Source organism: Accipiter gentilis, chromosome 19 (genome assembly GCF_929443795.1).
Source record: "Accipiter gentilis chromosome 19, bAccGen1.1, whole genome shotgun sequence".
NCBI lineage: Eukaryota > Metazoa > Chordata > Aves > Accipitriformes > Accipitridae > Astur > Astur gentilis.
In genome coordinates, this window is record NC_064898.1 from 28,463,361 (window position 1) to 28,479,473 (window position 16,113).

Consider the following 16,113-nt stretch of genomic DNA (forward strand, 5'->3'; position numbering starts at 1 on the left):
ATTGTCGGTGATTTTCTGTGCATACTGGATACTATTAGTATTACTGCTTTGATACATGCATTAGAAGGTGATAGCACCAGAACCATTGGCTGGCAGCTTTCTCTGTGCTTGAAAAAGCTGTGGAATGGTTACCATGGGCAGATATATCTCTCTTAATCACTATCCCTTAAACTTTCTCCAAGAATACAGACGAGAGTACCCTCATAAAAGTTGCCTTCTGTCTTGAGCATTTTACAAGGGAAGCCTCTACAACCTGTCCTCTTCATATTCCGGCGGCCCCAACAATAAATGAATTGCCAACACAGCAGTTTTGTTACAGCTACAGTCTGTTATCTGCCACAAGTGTGTCTCCAGGGTTCACTTTCCTGAGCCTTTTGAATATTAGAGGTCATTACGACAGAGCTTCTTTGCAGATTGTCAGATACACAGGTTATAAATCAGATGTTTCGTGGACCTCAGATGTATAACTATACTTTAGGCTGTCTCCTTTGTGGTGAAGAGGCCATGACTGTTCATTGCTTCTTTTGATATAAGAACTAGGAGACATCAAAAGAAGCTAGCAGGCAATATGCTTCAAAAGAGTGCTTCATATGAAACATAGGTAAGCTCTGGAACTCCTTACCACAGGAGATGGATGCCAAAGGTTACACGGATTCAGAAAGTGACTGGCTGTGTTCTTGGAAGGAAACACATTAAAGTTCAGGGAGTAAAAAGACATTCTCATTAAAAATCACTGAACTGCAAGTTGTTGGGTGGGTGGCGAACACTAGAGGAGTATATCGTGGTTTCCTTGTTCCTGTGTTCTCTAGCTATCTAATTTTGCCCACATTTGTGGTATAGTGGACTAAATGGTCCTAGATGGGACGTAATGTGGTTGTTCTTAACTTTCTAATGAAAGTACCATCTGAAATATCTCTACAGCATTGTATAAGGTACACATGTTTTGAAGTCCTGTATGTTCAAAATCTCCTTTCCTTTTTTAGGAGCATCTGGAGTGGCCATTAATGCTACATAATCATAGTAGTGTCTTTCTGCCAAATGAGAAGGAGTTGTTGCTTATTGGCGGTGGTGGGAACTGCTTCTCCTTTGGCACGCACCTGAACCCAAAGCCTGTCTCGTTGAGCCTCAGCAACATCCTGACCAGCCACTGACTGGGACCAAACAGGACTGAGCCATGCTGCTGCACTGTGGCAAGACATCTATTCACTTGTACATGCAAGAGCAGTAAAAAGTTTCCACAAAGCTTTTGTATCCAGAATGAATTTGTAAAGGTGGGAGTAGGAGGGACAGTTATGACAAGGGGTTGCATATCTCATCTGTCTTTTTTTTGTACTACTCTTTGTGTTGCTGTAAATAAAGTATCTCAAAAGTAGCTCTGTGGTGATAGCAGTAGTCCTTAGAGCTGAAACAAAGAACAGTGCTGTGTTCAAAAGGGACATGACTTTGCACCCGTGCTGACTTGGAGGTACAGTGAAATCACTGAGTCAAAAAGCCATTGGAAATGTTCAGTCATGCATAATTAAATAAGTGAAAGGAAGTGTATCGTAGGTCATACTTTAATGTTTCAAAAAGTCATGTCTAGTCTAGATACGACAAACTCATGCCCCTCTGACTTGTTGCCAGCAGCTCAGACCCTGCTAGCTGTAGCCCTTGCTTGTTTCTTGGGAGCATAATGACATACTGATAAGAGAGGGGTGGGGGGATGCTACGTGAAATCACGACTCAGCCTCATTGCTAACATTTGAACTGTTCTTCTACGCCTGGGAAGGTGCCATGACGAGGAGACTGTGCTTGGAACACAGTGTTTGAGAACAGTGTTCAAACTAGGATGATGTTCTTGAGAAGAGACCTATGCTTCTGTCTGTCTGTATTTTATATAGGATGGCCAAATTAGTTCAGGGAGGTTTTTATTTTGGGGAAAGCCCCATGGAAAAGTACTGGACAGAGATTCCTTGGAGTATAAACTAGAAAATGAGAAAGGGAGATCTCTAAAATACCCTATGGCAAAATTGGGGTATTATAGGGACTACGACACTCTCTCAAAATCCCCTTTTCCAAAAAATGCACAATTTGTTTTTCAGTGCTGGGAATAGCTTCATTTATAATTGGATATTGCTGAATTGAAGGAGGAGTCCCTCCTTTTGTTTTTATCACAACTCGTTCAGCAGATTTCAATAATCCTACTTCATCTCCTGATGTACGCCAAAATTCTCTGGGAACTCCAGCCAATTCAGGTGGTATTTTTGTATCACTGTGTTTTTGTTCTTTAAATTCAATTACTTCAGAACCCCTTATAATTAATTGGATTCCTGTAGGTGCCAAAAAGATAAATGTACCAAATTCCTGCAAAAGGTCTCATCCCAGCAGGGAAACGGGAGAGTTTGGAGAAATTTTCTTGCTACTTTTCCCTCTCTTTGTCTCCCTGACCTTATTTTAATTTCTCGCCTGTGTTTCTTGTACCCTGTTGCTTTTCAAATTTAGTTCTTACGTCTCCCTCTATGCAGCTCTATGTACCTACTTTTTGATTCTTGTACCCTGTTGCTTTCAAAATTTTCTTTCTGTTTCCTTCTATCCATCTCCCTGTCTCTAGTTCCTAACTCTTCCCTCTCTGTCCTGTACTCTGTCACTTCCTACATTTTCTTTCTACATCTCCCTCTTTCTATCTCCCTGTGCCTAGTTGTTAGGTCTTGCCTATGTTTCTTGTATGCTGTTGCTTTTTTGCAATTTTTCTCTCTACCTGGCTCCCTGTTTCTGTTTTCTAGTTCTTGCTGTTTCTTCTCCCGTATCACTTGAGAATGTTTCCCTGTCCCTTGTCCTGTCTTTATCTTGTTGTCTTGCCAGTCCCTTCCCCTTCTCTCCCCTGCTTTCTATTATTTATTCCTCCATCTCCATCCCTGTTGTTTTGCTCAGTCTCTCCACTCTTCTCTCTCTGCACCGTTTTCCTGCTTCTTGTCCCTCTCTTGTTCCTAGCATCCCCTTTTCTGGCTCCCTGTCTTGCACCTCTGTGTCCCTCTGTCCTTCCTCCTGCTTTTCTCTTCCTTTTTATCCCCCCATCCTGCTGCCTTTGGGCACTGAGCCTTGTAGCCAACTCACTGCCAGGATTTCTTATGTGAATTAATAAATTTTTCCTGCCTCCTCCGTGTCCCTGGATGTGGGTGAGTGCAGGGGCAGGGATGATGTGCTGTGGGGCTTTGGCAATTACCCCTGTTCCTGATGGGCTCCTGCTGGGGCTGGGACAGCCTCAGATGTGGCCAGTGAGGCTGAGGATGGGGCTGCCCCTGCTGTGTGAAGGGGCTCCAGCTGTAAAGGGGTCTGCCTGGGCAGGGGAACTGGCTGGGGGGGAAGTCCAAGGGGATCTGGCTGGTAGGTGACTCCAGCAAGGAATGGCCAGTCCCTGTGGCAAGGAAGGATCCCTCTGAGCTGTCCCCAGTCTCTGCTGGCTACATGCGTGAGCCACCATGTATGAAGGAAGCCTTGTGGATGAGGAGCATTGAGGCGTCCACTGCGTGCTGCCAAGTGGGTGAGGGTCAGGCAGCTGGCACTGGGGAGGAGGAAGAGGCAGAGAGAGAAGCGACAGGGCGGTGAAGGCCTCCTGCCAGCACCAGGAGCTGTGGTGAGTCGCACATCCTCTCCTCTACACCCTGGCCCACCTCTGCCACCCTTCTTTAGATGTCTGCCTGCCTCCCTTCCTCTGTCTCCCTCTCTGCCTGCCCTCCTCTGTGTATGGCTCCTCAAAACTTGTTATTCTTCTGTCAAGTCTGCCCAGTACCCTGTTGCCTTTTGAATTTTTAATATGCCTCTCTCTGACCAGCTTCTTCTCTCTGTTTTTTATTTTTTCTGCACTGCCTTGTACCCTGTTACTTTTAAAATCTAATTTCTATGTCTAACCCTATCTGTCTCCCTGACCCTATATTTTAATTCCTCCCCCTCTGTCCTGTACCCAGTTGCTTGAGACTGACTGGGCATCGGTCAGTTGGTGGTGAGCAATTGTTTTCATTTGCTGTTTTTTCTTTTCCTCTTACAACTTTTTAAAAAAATGTCTTTTTAATGATTAAACTTTTTATATCAACCCATGAGTTTCTCACATGTACCCTCCTGATTCTCCCCTTATCCCACTGTTGGGGAGTAAGTGAGCAGCTGTATGGTACTTAGTTGCCAGCCAGGGTTAAACCACGATGCTACATCTACTTTTATGAAGCTGCCTATTGCTATTTTTTAATTATTTCATGTCTGTTGTGTACCCTGTTGCTTTGAAAATTTGCTTTCTATGTCTACTTTTATCCAGGTCGCTGTCTTTTTTTTTTTTTTCCTCTCTGTCCTGTGCCCCTGTGTCACTTTTTCTTTCTATCTTTCAGTTTTAGTTCACTGCGGCTATTTTTAAAATTTTTTTCTGTCCTGTACCCAATCACTTCTTAAATTTTCCTTCTATGTCTACTAGTATCGAGCTGTGTATCACTGTTTGTTAATTTTTTCCTCACTGTTGTGTACCCCATTGCTTTTTACTTTTTCTTTCTATGTCTACTTTAACCTATTTACCATCTTTAAGTTATGCCTGTCTGTCATGTAGCCCATCACCTTTTAAATTTTCTTCCTATGTCTGTTTGTTTAGTTAGCTGTCCCCATTTTTTAATTCTTTTGCCTCTGTCACGTACCCCGTTGTGCTGGGTTTGGGTGGGATTGAGTTAATTTTCTTCCCAGTAGCTCGTATGGGGCTCGGTTCTGGATTTGTGCCGAAAACAGCATTGATAACCCAGGGATGTTTTTGTTATTGCTGAGCAGCGCTCGCACAGAGTCAAGGGCCGTTCTGCTTCTCACCGTGTCCCACCAGGGAGCAGGCTGGGGCTGAACAAGGACCCGGGAGGGGACGCAGCCAGGACGGCTGACCCCAACTGACCCGAGGGCCATTCCAGACCATATGGTGTCATGCTCAGCGTATAAATCTGGGGGGAAGGATAAGGAAGGGGGGACAATCAGAGCGATGGCATTTGTCTTCTCATGTAACCGTTACACAGGATGGAGCCCTCCTTTCCTGGAGATGGCTGAACACCTACCTGCCCGCTGAGGGGAAGTGGGGAATGAATTCCTGGTCTTGCTTTGCTTGTCTGTGTGCCTTCTGCTTTACCTATTAAACTGCCTTTATCTCAACCTGTGAGTTTTACTTTTTTTTCCTGATTTTTCTCCCCCATCCTGCTGCAGGGGGGCAGCGACCAAGCAGCTGGGTGGTGTTTAGTTGCCAGCTGGGGTTAAACCATGACACCTGTCACTTTTTTTCAAATTTGCTTTCTATGCCTACTTTAACCTATTCACTGTCTTTGTTTTTTAATTTTATCCTCTGTCCTGTACCATCTAACTTTAAAGATTTTCTTTCTGTGTCTGCTTATTTGTTTGCTGCCCCTATTTTTGAATTCTTTCCCGTATGTCATGTAAGCAGTTGCTTTTAAATTTTTTCTTTCTATGGCTAGTTTTATACAGTTCACTGTCTATATATATATATTTTTTTTTTGTCTCTGTGTTGCACCCCATTGTTTTTAAAATGTTCTTTCCATATCTCTATTTATCTATTTTTCTCTCCCTATTTTTAAATTTTTTTCCTGTCCTGTATGCAATCAGTTTTTAAATTTTCCTTCTATGTCTACTTTTATCAAGCAGTGTATCACAGCTTTTTGATTCTTTCCTGGCTGTCGTGTACCCTGCCACTTCTTACACTTTCTTTCTCTGTGTCTCTCTATCATTCTCCCTATCCTTATTTTTTTTCCTAGCCTTTCTTTAATGCTGTCACTGTTAAAATTTTCTTTGTGTCACCTTTTATCCAGTTCACTTGTTTTTTAATTTTTCTGCTGTCTTGCATTCCATCACTTTTAAATTTCCTTTCTATTTCTCTATTTAGTTTGCTGTCACTATTGTATAATACTTTCTTGTCTGTCCTGTAGCCTGTTGCTTTTTAGATTTTGTTTCTACATCTTAATTTCTTTAGTTTGCTGTCCCTATTTTTCATTCTTTTCCATTTTTCCTTATTCCCATCACTTTTAAAAATTTTCTCTGTTATCCAGTTCTGTCCCTATTTTGTAATTCTTTCCTGTCCTGTACCCCATCACTTTATAAATTTTCCTTCTATGTCTACTTTTATGCTGCTGCATATTACTGTTTTTTCATTCTTTCCTGTCTGTCCTATACCGCATCACTTTTACTTTCTATGTATCTCTCTCTTTTTCAGCCTATCAATATTTTCTAATTTTTTTTTGTCTTACACTCCATTGCTTTTAAAATTTCCTATGTCTCTGTTTTAGTTTGCTGTCCCTATTTTTTCCTTTAATCCCTTAATGCTGTGCTTTTAAAATGGTCTTTCTATGTTGTCTTTTATCGAGTAAGTGTTTCTATTTTTTAATTCTTTCCTGTCTGTCATGAACTGCATTGCTTTTAGAATTTTCTATGTCTACTTTTATGTAGCTCACTCTCCCTATTTTTCAATTTTTTCTCTCATAATCCTTTTACTTTTCAAATATTTTTCTCTAGGTGTACTTTTATCTTGTTTTCTGTCCCAATTTTTAATTTTTTCCCTTTTACTGCATCTTGTCACTTTTAAAATTTCCGTTCTATGGCTAGTTTTATCAAGATGTCACTCCCTTTTTAAAAATTTTCCTGTCCTGTACCCCATCTCTTTTAAATTTTCTTTCCTTGTCTGTTTTTAGCCAGTTTGCTGTCTTTATTTTTTAATCCATTCTAGTATGTCCTGTACCCAGTTGCTTTTAAAATTTTTCTTTCTATGTCTTTGTCTGTCACATCTCAGTTTCTCAGGATGACAACTCAGGTTTGCTGATTCCCAGGTCAGGATTAAAGTGAAACGACACCAGGGATCCTTTAACTCACAAAACTCAACTTTATTCACTCACCACAAAAATTGGCACGAAAGTACGTCAGTAAACTGTGTAACCTGTGCTAACCCTACATCACCAAACATATACTACAGGCCTTGCTTATTTTTGGATCAGTTCAGGGAAGACAAGATAGAGAGCCCTCCGGTCGAGTCAGGAGGTTCAGAGCAGACCCCTTTGCTTTCTAGACTCCTTCTCACAGAGGAGCCCAGGGGCAGCTGGGTTCACTTCCTAGTCCCAGACTTGGTCAACGGTTTATGTTTACAGGGATAAAATGTAGGGATTACAGAAAAGGAAAAAGAAAGAGAGAAACAAGACACAGAGAGAGAGAGAAGAGAAAGATTCCGCCAGTCCTGGGTCCAGCATTGGTTCAGTCAGCTGAGGGGTCCAGTCCCGGTGGGCTTGCACACCTGGGGCTTCAGTTTGTGTCCTTTTATTGTCCTTGCCCCTCCTTTGGGCAGGCACTCGAACTTACTAGGTTAATTAGGTGTCCTGAGCAGTGTGTGAGCCTTTGGGACTTGGGGGTCATGTGGGGGGTAACTTGCCCTTCCCTGCAGATGGTCAGGCACGGTGAGCTGTCCCGCTCAGCATATCAGAACAGCCTGGTGAATTGCCCTGCTGGGCAGATCAGAACAGCTTTTATCAGAACAGGGAGCTGTGCACCCTCTGGCATGCCCTCCCCCTCCTGTTGCTGATGGGTGCTGATCTGCTTCTTTTCACCTGTGGTTCCTTGCTATGCAGGGTTCCTTGTTATGCAGAGTTTGTTGAGCAGAACTTGCCCCACCACGATGTTTGAGGCATTAACTCTTTCAGGCTCTCACACCGTCTATTTAGGGGTTTTTGCTATTTTAAAATTTTTTCCTCTCTTAATGCCTTCACTTTTGAATTTCGTTTCGTTGTCCACTTTTATGTATTTTTCTGTTTCTGTTGTTTCTTTTTTTCCTATCTGTTCTCTAAATTATGACTTTTAAAATTTTCTGTCTACTTTTATCAAGATGTCTAACCCTATTTTTTATTTCCTGTGACCTGTTGCTTTTATTCTTTTATCTACTTTTATCCACTTCACTGTCTTTATATTTTATTCTAGTCTGTGCTATGTAATTTAAAAATGCTGTCACTTTTAAAATTTTGTTTATTTAGTTTGATGTTCCTGTTTTTAATTTTTTTCCTTTATTTTCTTAATCTTGTTGCTTTTTAATTTTTTTTCCTACATCCGCTTTTACCTACCTCCTGTCCCTACTTTTTAATTCTTTCTTGTCTGTTGGTGTCCTGATTTTGGCTGGGATAGAGTTAATTTTCTTTCTAGCTGGTATAGTGTTATGTTGTGGATTTAGTATGAGAAGAATGTTGATAACACACTGGTGTGTTCAGTTGTTGCTAAGTAGTACTTAAAACAAGTCAAGTATTTTTCAGCTTCTCATGCCCAGCCAGCAAGAAGGCTGGAGACGCACAAGACGTTGTGAGGGGACACAGCCAGAACAGCTGACCAAAACTGGCCAAAGGGATATTTCATACCTTATGATGACATGCACAGTATATAATCTGGGGGGAGTTGACTGGGGGTGGGGAGCAGGGGATGCTGATCACTGCTTGGGAACTATACTGAGCATCGGTAGGTGAGGGGTGAGCAATTGCATTGCACATCACTTGTTTTGTATATTATCTTAAAGTATTATGTTTTGTATATTATTATCTCCAATTATTTTATTATCATCTTCATTTCTGTCCTATTAAACTGTCTTTATATCAACCCACAAGTTTTACTTTACTTTTTTTTTTTTTTTTCCCCTCGATTCTCTCCCCTAACCCACTGGGTGGTGGTGGGAGTGAGCGAGCAGCTGCTTAGTTGCTGGCTGGGTTTTTTTTTTCCCCTGGACCTGGGCGCTCTGTGAGGCAATGTTATCGCCAATGTTTGGACGGGGGTCAGGCTTGGGCCAGGGTTTTGGCAGCAGGGCGATTTTTTTCAAGGCTCCCAGGAATGGCACTCCCGTAGAGTGCTCCCCTGGAATGTGGTAATTGCCATTTAGGGCAGGGAATTATGTTGGTCTGCGGATGGTCTTTGGCAGACAGTTGAGGATTTTGTGGGTGAAGGGTGGGGGGAGTTGGACTAGATGGCCAGCATGGAGTAGGCCAGGGTTGTGAAGTGCGTGAGTGTAACTGTATTTATTATTCCATGGTGTGTTTGTAAAATCTTTAGGTGATCTAATGATAATTCTAATTTTTATTTTTGTGCCTAGGTGTGGAAGTGGACAGTGTGTGACGAGGACTGGAGCTCACTCGTTTTCTGCTTGGGAACAGGGATCATGGAGGTAACGTCACCTCAGGGAGTATAACTTCTGGATGTGCAGCGATGGACGTAATGGTAGCGAGGAATGTGGAAAAGACATATATTGGAAAATGCTCTGTAAAACTTTGAAATCAAATAAAATATAAAATAAAAAGTAGAATATGGTACAGTCACTGAGTGTGCTAGCACTCAGGACAGACTCAGGAGCCTTTTTTTACTCTTTTAATAAAAAAGTAAAAAAATAAAAAAATTAATACCACAGCAGAAGTAATTTTATAGTGCGTTTTTTGAAGTGGCTGTTGTAAAAATGTATTGTAAAACTTTGAAGTTGCTATTGTAAAACTTAAATTTAAAACAAAAGAGCAGTAGCCGATGGCTCAGTCTCTGGGAGTAAAGAGTTAAAAAAATATTACTCCCAGGGCAGAAACTATTTTCTACTGCAACTTTGCAGTACTGCTGTACTTAACTAGGTCAAAGGCAAGGGGTCGGAAGTCAAAGGTTGGGGGGTGCAGAGGCCACAGGTCACTGGGGTCAGGGGGCTCAAAGGTCACCAGGGGGCACGAGTCAAAGGCCTCCGGGGCCATTGGTCAAAGGTCATGGGTCAGGATCAAAGGTTGAAGGTCACTGTCAGAGGTAATCCTGGACTGGAGTCAAAAGGTCAAAGGTCACCAGATCAGGGGAAAAATGTCAAGGGATCAAAAGGTCAAAGATCACCAAGAGGTCATTGTCAATGGTCAAAGGTCACAGGACTCAAAGTCAAAAGTCACTGGGTCAAAGGTCAAGGGGAACAAAGGTCACGGGTGCCAAATGGTCAAGGTCACTGGATCAGAGGGTCAAGGGTTAGGGGGTCACCGGGTCAAAAATTGCCAAAGGTCACGGGTCAGAGGTAAAAGGTCACAGAGTCAGGGTCAAAGGTCACAGTGTCAGAAGTCGCTGGGTCAGGAGTCAAAGGTCACCGGGTCAATCATCACCAGATCATGGGTCAAAGGTCACAGACCTCTAAGGTCAAGGGGGTCAAGGTCACTGGGGTCATAGGTCACAGGTCAGAGTTCAAATGTCACCAGATCAGGGGTCAAAGGCCACAGGATTGGGTCAACATTCAAAGGTCATCAAGGTCAAGGATCACATGGTGCAAAGGTCACTGGGGGTGGGGTCACAGATCAAAGGTCACCAGGGTAACGGATCAAAGGTGACTGGGTAAAAGGTCAAAGGTCACGGGGGTGAAATGGTCACCACAGGTCAGGCTCAAAGCTCGCCAAGTCAGGGGGTCAAAGGCTCACTGGGCCAGGGGTCAATGGTCACAGGGTGAAAAAGGCCGTTGGATCAATGGTCACGGTGTCATGGCTCAAGGCCAGGGGTCAGGGCCTGGGGTTAGGGGTCAACTTCCCCAGTTGATATACTGGCTGGGACATCATATGGTATGGAATACCCCCTTGGTTCATTTGGCTCAGCTGTCTGCAGTCCCAGCCTCCACTGCCAGGGCAGTAGGAGAAGCTGAAACATCCTTGACTGCTTAGCGACAACTAAATCATCAGTCTTTTATCAACATTATTGTCATGCTAAATGCAAAATGCAGCACTATACCAGCTACTAGGAAGAAAATTATCTAGCCAAAACCAGGAAATTGCCTCTGCTTTTTACCTCATTTCTTGTCAAACTTTCTATGCCTCCCTCTATCTGGCTCCCTCTTCCTCTTCTTTATTTCTTCTCACTCTTTCCTTTACCCTGTTGGTTTTAAAATTTTCTTTATATGTATGACTCTCTCCAGCTTCCTGGCCTTAATTTTTAATTTGCATCCATGTGAATCGTACCCTGCCGCTTTTTGAATTTTTTTTCTATTTCTTCCTCTACCTTCCTCCATGTCCCTGGTTTTAAATTGTTTCCTGTTTCCTGTATCCCGCGGCTTTCTCGTTTGCTTCTATGTATCTCCCAGTCTATCTCCCTGCCTTTATTTCTTCATGTTTTCCTATGTGTCTTGTACCCTATTGCTTTTTAAGTTTTATTTCGATGTCCCCCTCCATCCAGCTCACTGTTCCTATTTTGGAATCCCTCCCTTGAGCTGGGGAGGGGTCTGCCCAGGCACGCCCACCCGAGGAAGCTGATGAAGGTGAACCGTCTGAGGAGGGAATCCAAGGGGGTCCCACAGGCAGCCACATCCAGCAAGGAACAGCCAGCTCCCATGGCAAGGAAGTATCCCTCCGAGCCATCCCTGACAGAGCGCGCCAGTAGCGCATGGCGCCGGGAGCTCGGCGCCTCCGTTGGCCGCACACACGAGCCACCGGGAAGCCTCGTGAGAGAGGAGCATTGAGGCGCCTGCCGCCGAGGCGGAGAGAAAAGCATCGGGGCAGTGAGGGTCTCCTGCCGGCGCCAGGAGCTGCGGAGAGTCGCGCATTCAGTTGCGTGCATCCCGCTCCATCTCTGCCACCCTTCCCCAGATCTCCGTTCGCCTCCCTGCCTGTTCCTCCTTCCATCTCTCCCTCCACTGGCCCACCTGCCTGCCTGGCTCCTGAAAACTTGTTACTCTTCTGCCAACTCTGCCCTGTACCACTTCATCTATAATTTTTTTTTTCTACGTTTCCCTCTCTGTGGCTCCCTATTTTTTACTGCTTTCTCATGTTTCTTGTACCCAGTTGCATTTTAATTTCTCTTTCTACATTTTTCCTAGCTCTATCCACATCGCCATGTTTTTCCTAGCAATGGCTTTCAGCTGAGTGGCAGCCATACCAGTGTTTCCTTCCGAGGCCGATACCCACCGGTTCAGTAGCCTTCTCGAGCTGGGAGGGGGAGGTGGGGGCTGCGTCCTACCCACACGAACTGCCATGCCATGCCCTTTCTGACACACCACCATTTAATAAGCTAGTTTCTTACCTAGTTTAGAAAGACATCTATCATTTTCAATCTACACCCCAGAAAAATTAAGTTGAATTCCCTACCTGCTCATGTTACTGATGCAATAGGTGTAGCTGTAGTACAGGAGCAAGTAGTGTCATTTCCTGGGGGGGTTACTTTCTCTATTCAGGGTCTCATTTGCTGTAAATTTAAGGCAGGTGAGAACAGTGCTGCTGCCCCTCCAGCTGACCCTATAACATCTGGTGGTTTGCCCTTCCCCTTCCCCAGGGGATTGTGCTAAGGGTGGTGGGCAGGGGCTCGGGGGTATTTGAGCCACAGCCTCTGCTGAGGGAGCTCATTGTGCTCCTGGGTTTCTCTGGTGTTGGTGCTCAGCTCTTCCTTGAGTGCTTTGCAGCTTTTTGAGGTGGCTCAGCCCTTTGGGAAGAGGTGTCTGCCTGAGGTAAGAGCTTCAGGACCAGTCAAGGTTCAGCAGCATGTGTGGTAGAAAGTAACACTTTGTCCTGGGTTCAGCTGGGATAGAGTTAATTTTTACAGGAACCTGTGATGTGGGGGCATAGCTGGGGCAGCTGACCTGAACTAGCCAAGGAGCTATTCCATACCGTGTGACATCATGCTCAGTATATAAATGAGGAGTGGGCTGGGGGGAGCACTCATCTTTTGGTGGGGGAAGTGGTGGAGCGTCGGATTCAGGGTGGTGAGCAGTTGCATTGTGCATCACTCTTTTTGTATACTCTTTCATTAGTACTGTTCTTGTTGTTGTTGTAATTTTGTTTTGTGTTGTCCCAGTAAACTGCCTTTATCTCAGCCCTCGAGGTTCCATTTTTTTTTTTTTTCCTTTTCTCTCCTCTGTCTCCTCCCTATCCCACCGGAGGGGGGGCAGGAGGAGTGAGCGAGCGGCTGCGTGGTCCTTTGTTACCGGCTGGGCTGAAACCACGACACACTTGTATGCAGCTTACCCCCCCTTCTTTTTTCCAGGTCAGTAATATTGTTTTGAGTGTTCAGTGATAGAAAGATGGTTTAATAGTATGCATTGTTTGTTTTTTGTTTTTTTAATTCTTCATGCATTGTGTTTTCCTGGAATTCCCAACTTTATTGAAGAAGGAACATTGGTTTTTTTACCAGTTCTGCTGTATGCTGTGTAGGTTGTTGATATCTCTCTTAACGGGACTGATGGTGACATTGTTTAGCAGGGGTTAGGGTGAGCATCTTGTATATATTTGTATATGGAGTTTTAGTATTTCTGAAGAAAGCAGAAGGGCCGTGAGGCACAGTGCCCTTCAGGGTTTGGGATGCCTTTCCTCATTGCCCACAGAATGCCAAGTTGTCCCTAGAATCTTTGCAGCTTGTGGCAGGCCCCTCATAGATTACAAGCCTTGGGACTTTATTTTGTGGGCATGTAGCAGAGCTCAGAGTGTCTGGGGAGCTGTCGGTGAGGAGGTGGCCCCAGAATTTGGGATGTGTCTCAGAAGAGCGGCTCCTGAGGAGTAGGCACTGAAGGGGGTTCAGGGGTGCAAATTGAGGGCAGGAGGTGTCAGAAAGCAGTGGGGTTCCTTTCCTGACAGTTGAGGAGAAGAAAAGGGGTTTCTAAAGTTTTGGGACTGCTGGGGAAGGGGAGGAGAGTTCACCAGCCATTCTCAGAGGAGTTTTGCAGTTGGATTTGAATGTCATAGAATCATAGAATGGTTTGGGTTGGAAGGCACCATAAAGATCCTCTAGTTCCAACCCCCCCAGGGACGCCTTCTGCGAGACCAGGTTGCTGAAAGCCCCATCTGACCTGGTAATTGCCAGTCAGCACAGGGAAATATGTTGTTCGGTGGATGTTCTTTGGGAGACAGTTGAGGATTTTGCAGGCGAAGGGTGGGGGGAGTTGGACTAGATGGTCAGCATGGAGTAGGCCAGGGTTGTGAAGTGTGTGAGTGTAACTGTATTTTTCTGTGGTGGGTTTGTAAAATATTTGGGTGCTCTTTGTAGCTTGTGATGTAATGAAATTTTTCAATTTCTGGTTTTGTGTCGAGGTGTGGAAGCGGACAGTCTGTCAAGATGAGCGGAGCTCCCTCGTTTGCTGCCCGGGAACAGGGATCGTGCAGGTAATGTCACCTCAGGGAGTAAAACTTCTGGATGTGCAGCGACGGATGTAATGGGAGAGAGGAGTGTGGAAAAGACCACTCCGTAGAGAATTGCAGGTACTAAATAGTGGCATTTCTTCTTCAGGTAATGCTAAATTTTTTGGAGTTTAAATGTATTTGTAAAAATAATGATTGAAAGAGGACTAGAACTAATACTGTCAAATATTTGACCAGTGAGGCCATAAGTCTTTTCTATATATTGTAGAAAAAGAATGCTGTAGAATTGGACTTTAAATACTGACATAGCTGAAAGTATGTGGAATGAGCAATGGACCAAATGAAGCACTAAAAACAAAATGAAAAAAAGACAGGTAATTAGGTGACCTTGTGGGAATCACAGTACTAATGGCAATCACAAAGGGAAGTGTAGAGGGAAGCATGGGTGTTTAGTGCCCATAGGTAAACTTAGCTGTTGAAGTAAGTGAAAGTGTCTGTTGGAATTAGGCATCCAAGGGCGAGCTGTAGATACTTTGAGGTAAATGTAGCTGCTGCTGGGTTAATGGAAAGGGGGTGCATTCCTGGCTCTAGTAATTGCACAACTTTGAAATTGTTTCTGTAGCTAGAGAACCCTGAAAGGGGCTTGGGCGTGGTGTGGCGCCAAAAGGGGCTCGGGGAATGTGTTACTTTCCTTAAAGGGGCTGAGGTACTGTGTAACTCAAATGGGCTTGATGAGTGGATAATATGGGGGGTGGGGTGTGGGGGGGTTATTCTGTATTTCACTGTCCCTGTTGTCCTTCCTGTTCTTGTCTTTCTCTGACCCTTTGTGGTGCTCCCTGCTCTTTTTATTCATGTCTTCTGTCTCTCTCCAACCTCCCGTGCTTTTCATAGTCTCTCTCTATCTCTTGTCATTATTCTCATCTGTCGCTCTGTGTTACTTCCTGTCCCATCATATCATGTTGTATCTGTTCCTTCTGCTTTTTTCTCCATCTGTCCAGATCCCTCTCCCTTTTTTCTTCTATTGCTGTCCCTCTGCCCTGCTTCCTCTTGCCATCTTTTCTGTATTTCTCTCTGTTCCATTCCCTCTTCTATCCTTTCTAACTGTATCCCCCTCTCCAGCTAGCTGTCCCTTCTCTTTTCTCTCTTCCTCCATATCTCTCTCACAGCCTATCAAGCAGTTGTTTTTTCCTCCAGTGCTGTCCTGCTGTCCCTTTTTTCTCACTCTCGTTCTGTCATGCTCCCTGTGTCTTTTTTGAATGCCTCCATCTCTCTCCTGCAGCCTATCACTATTTTTTCCTCTGCCATCCCTTTGTCCTTCTTCCAGTCTTTGTGTCTCTCTCTCTTTGTTCTCCCTCCCTTCCTTTTTTTCCTTTCTTGCTACATCTCTCTTCTGCTCCCTAGAATAGAATCAAATCACATTGAATCAAATAATGAAATTTGGAAAGGACCTCTAAGATCATTAAGTCCAACCATCAACCCAACAGCACCATGCCTGCTAAATCATGTCCCAAAGTGCCACATCTACGTGTGTTTTGAACACCTCCAGGGATGGTGACTCCATCACTACCCTGGGCAGCCTGTTCCAATGCCTGACAACCCTCTCAGTAAATGATTTTTTTTCTGATATCCAATCTAAACCTTCTCTAGCGCAACTTCAGGCTATTTTCTCTCGTCCTATTTCTAGTTACTTGATAGAAGAGAACAGTACCCACCTAGCTACACTCTCCTTTCAGGTAGGTGTAGAGAGCAATAAGGTCTCCCCTCAGCCTCCTTTTCTCCAGACTAAACCACCCCAGTTCCCTCAGCCGTTCCTCATCAGACTGACGCTCCAGGCCCCTCACCAACTCGGTTGCCTGTCTCCAGATGCGTTCCAGCAACTCAACGTCTTTCCCGTAGCAAGGGGCCCAAAACTGAATGCAGTACTCGAGGTGTGGCCTCACCAGTGCCAAATACAGGGGAACAATTACCTCCCTGCTCCTGCTGGCCACACTATTTTCAATACAGGCCAGGATGCCACTGGCCTTCCTGGCCACCTGGGCAC

General features: G+C 44.4%; 1 protein-coding gene across 3 annotated transcripts in view; it reads left to right on the top strand.

Moving 5' to 3' along the window:
* Positions 1–9,309, top strand: part of LCMT2 (leucine carboxyl methyltransferase 2) — a 33,498-nt gene extending 24,189 nt beyond the window's left edge. For 2 of the 3 annotated variants that reach the window (XR_007508837.1, XR_007508838.1), the window contains exons 14-15: positions 984–2,234; positions 9,110–9,309. Coding sequence is in view for 1 of the 3 variants with exons in the window: in XM_049823178.1 (XP_049679135.1) it covers positions 984–1,151 (168 nt within the window). In the remaining 2 variants the exon portion in view is untranslated. The remainder of the gene's footprint in view (positions 1–983; positions 2,235–9,109) is intronic. The other variant, XM_049823178.1, reaches the window with a different exon arrangement.
* Positions 9,310–16,113: the final 6,804 nt, after the last annotated feature.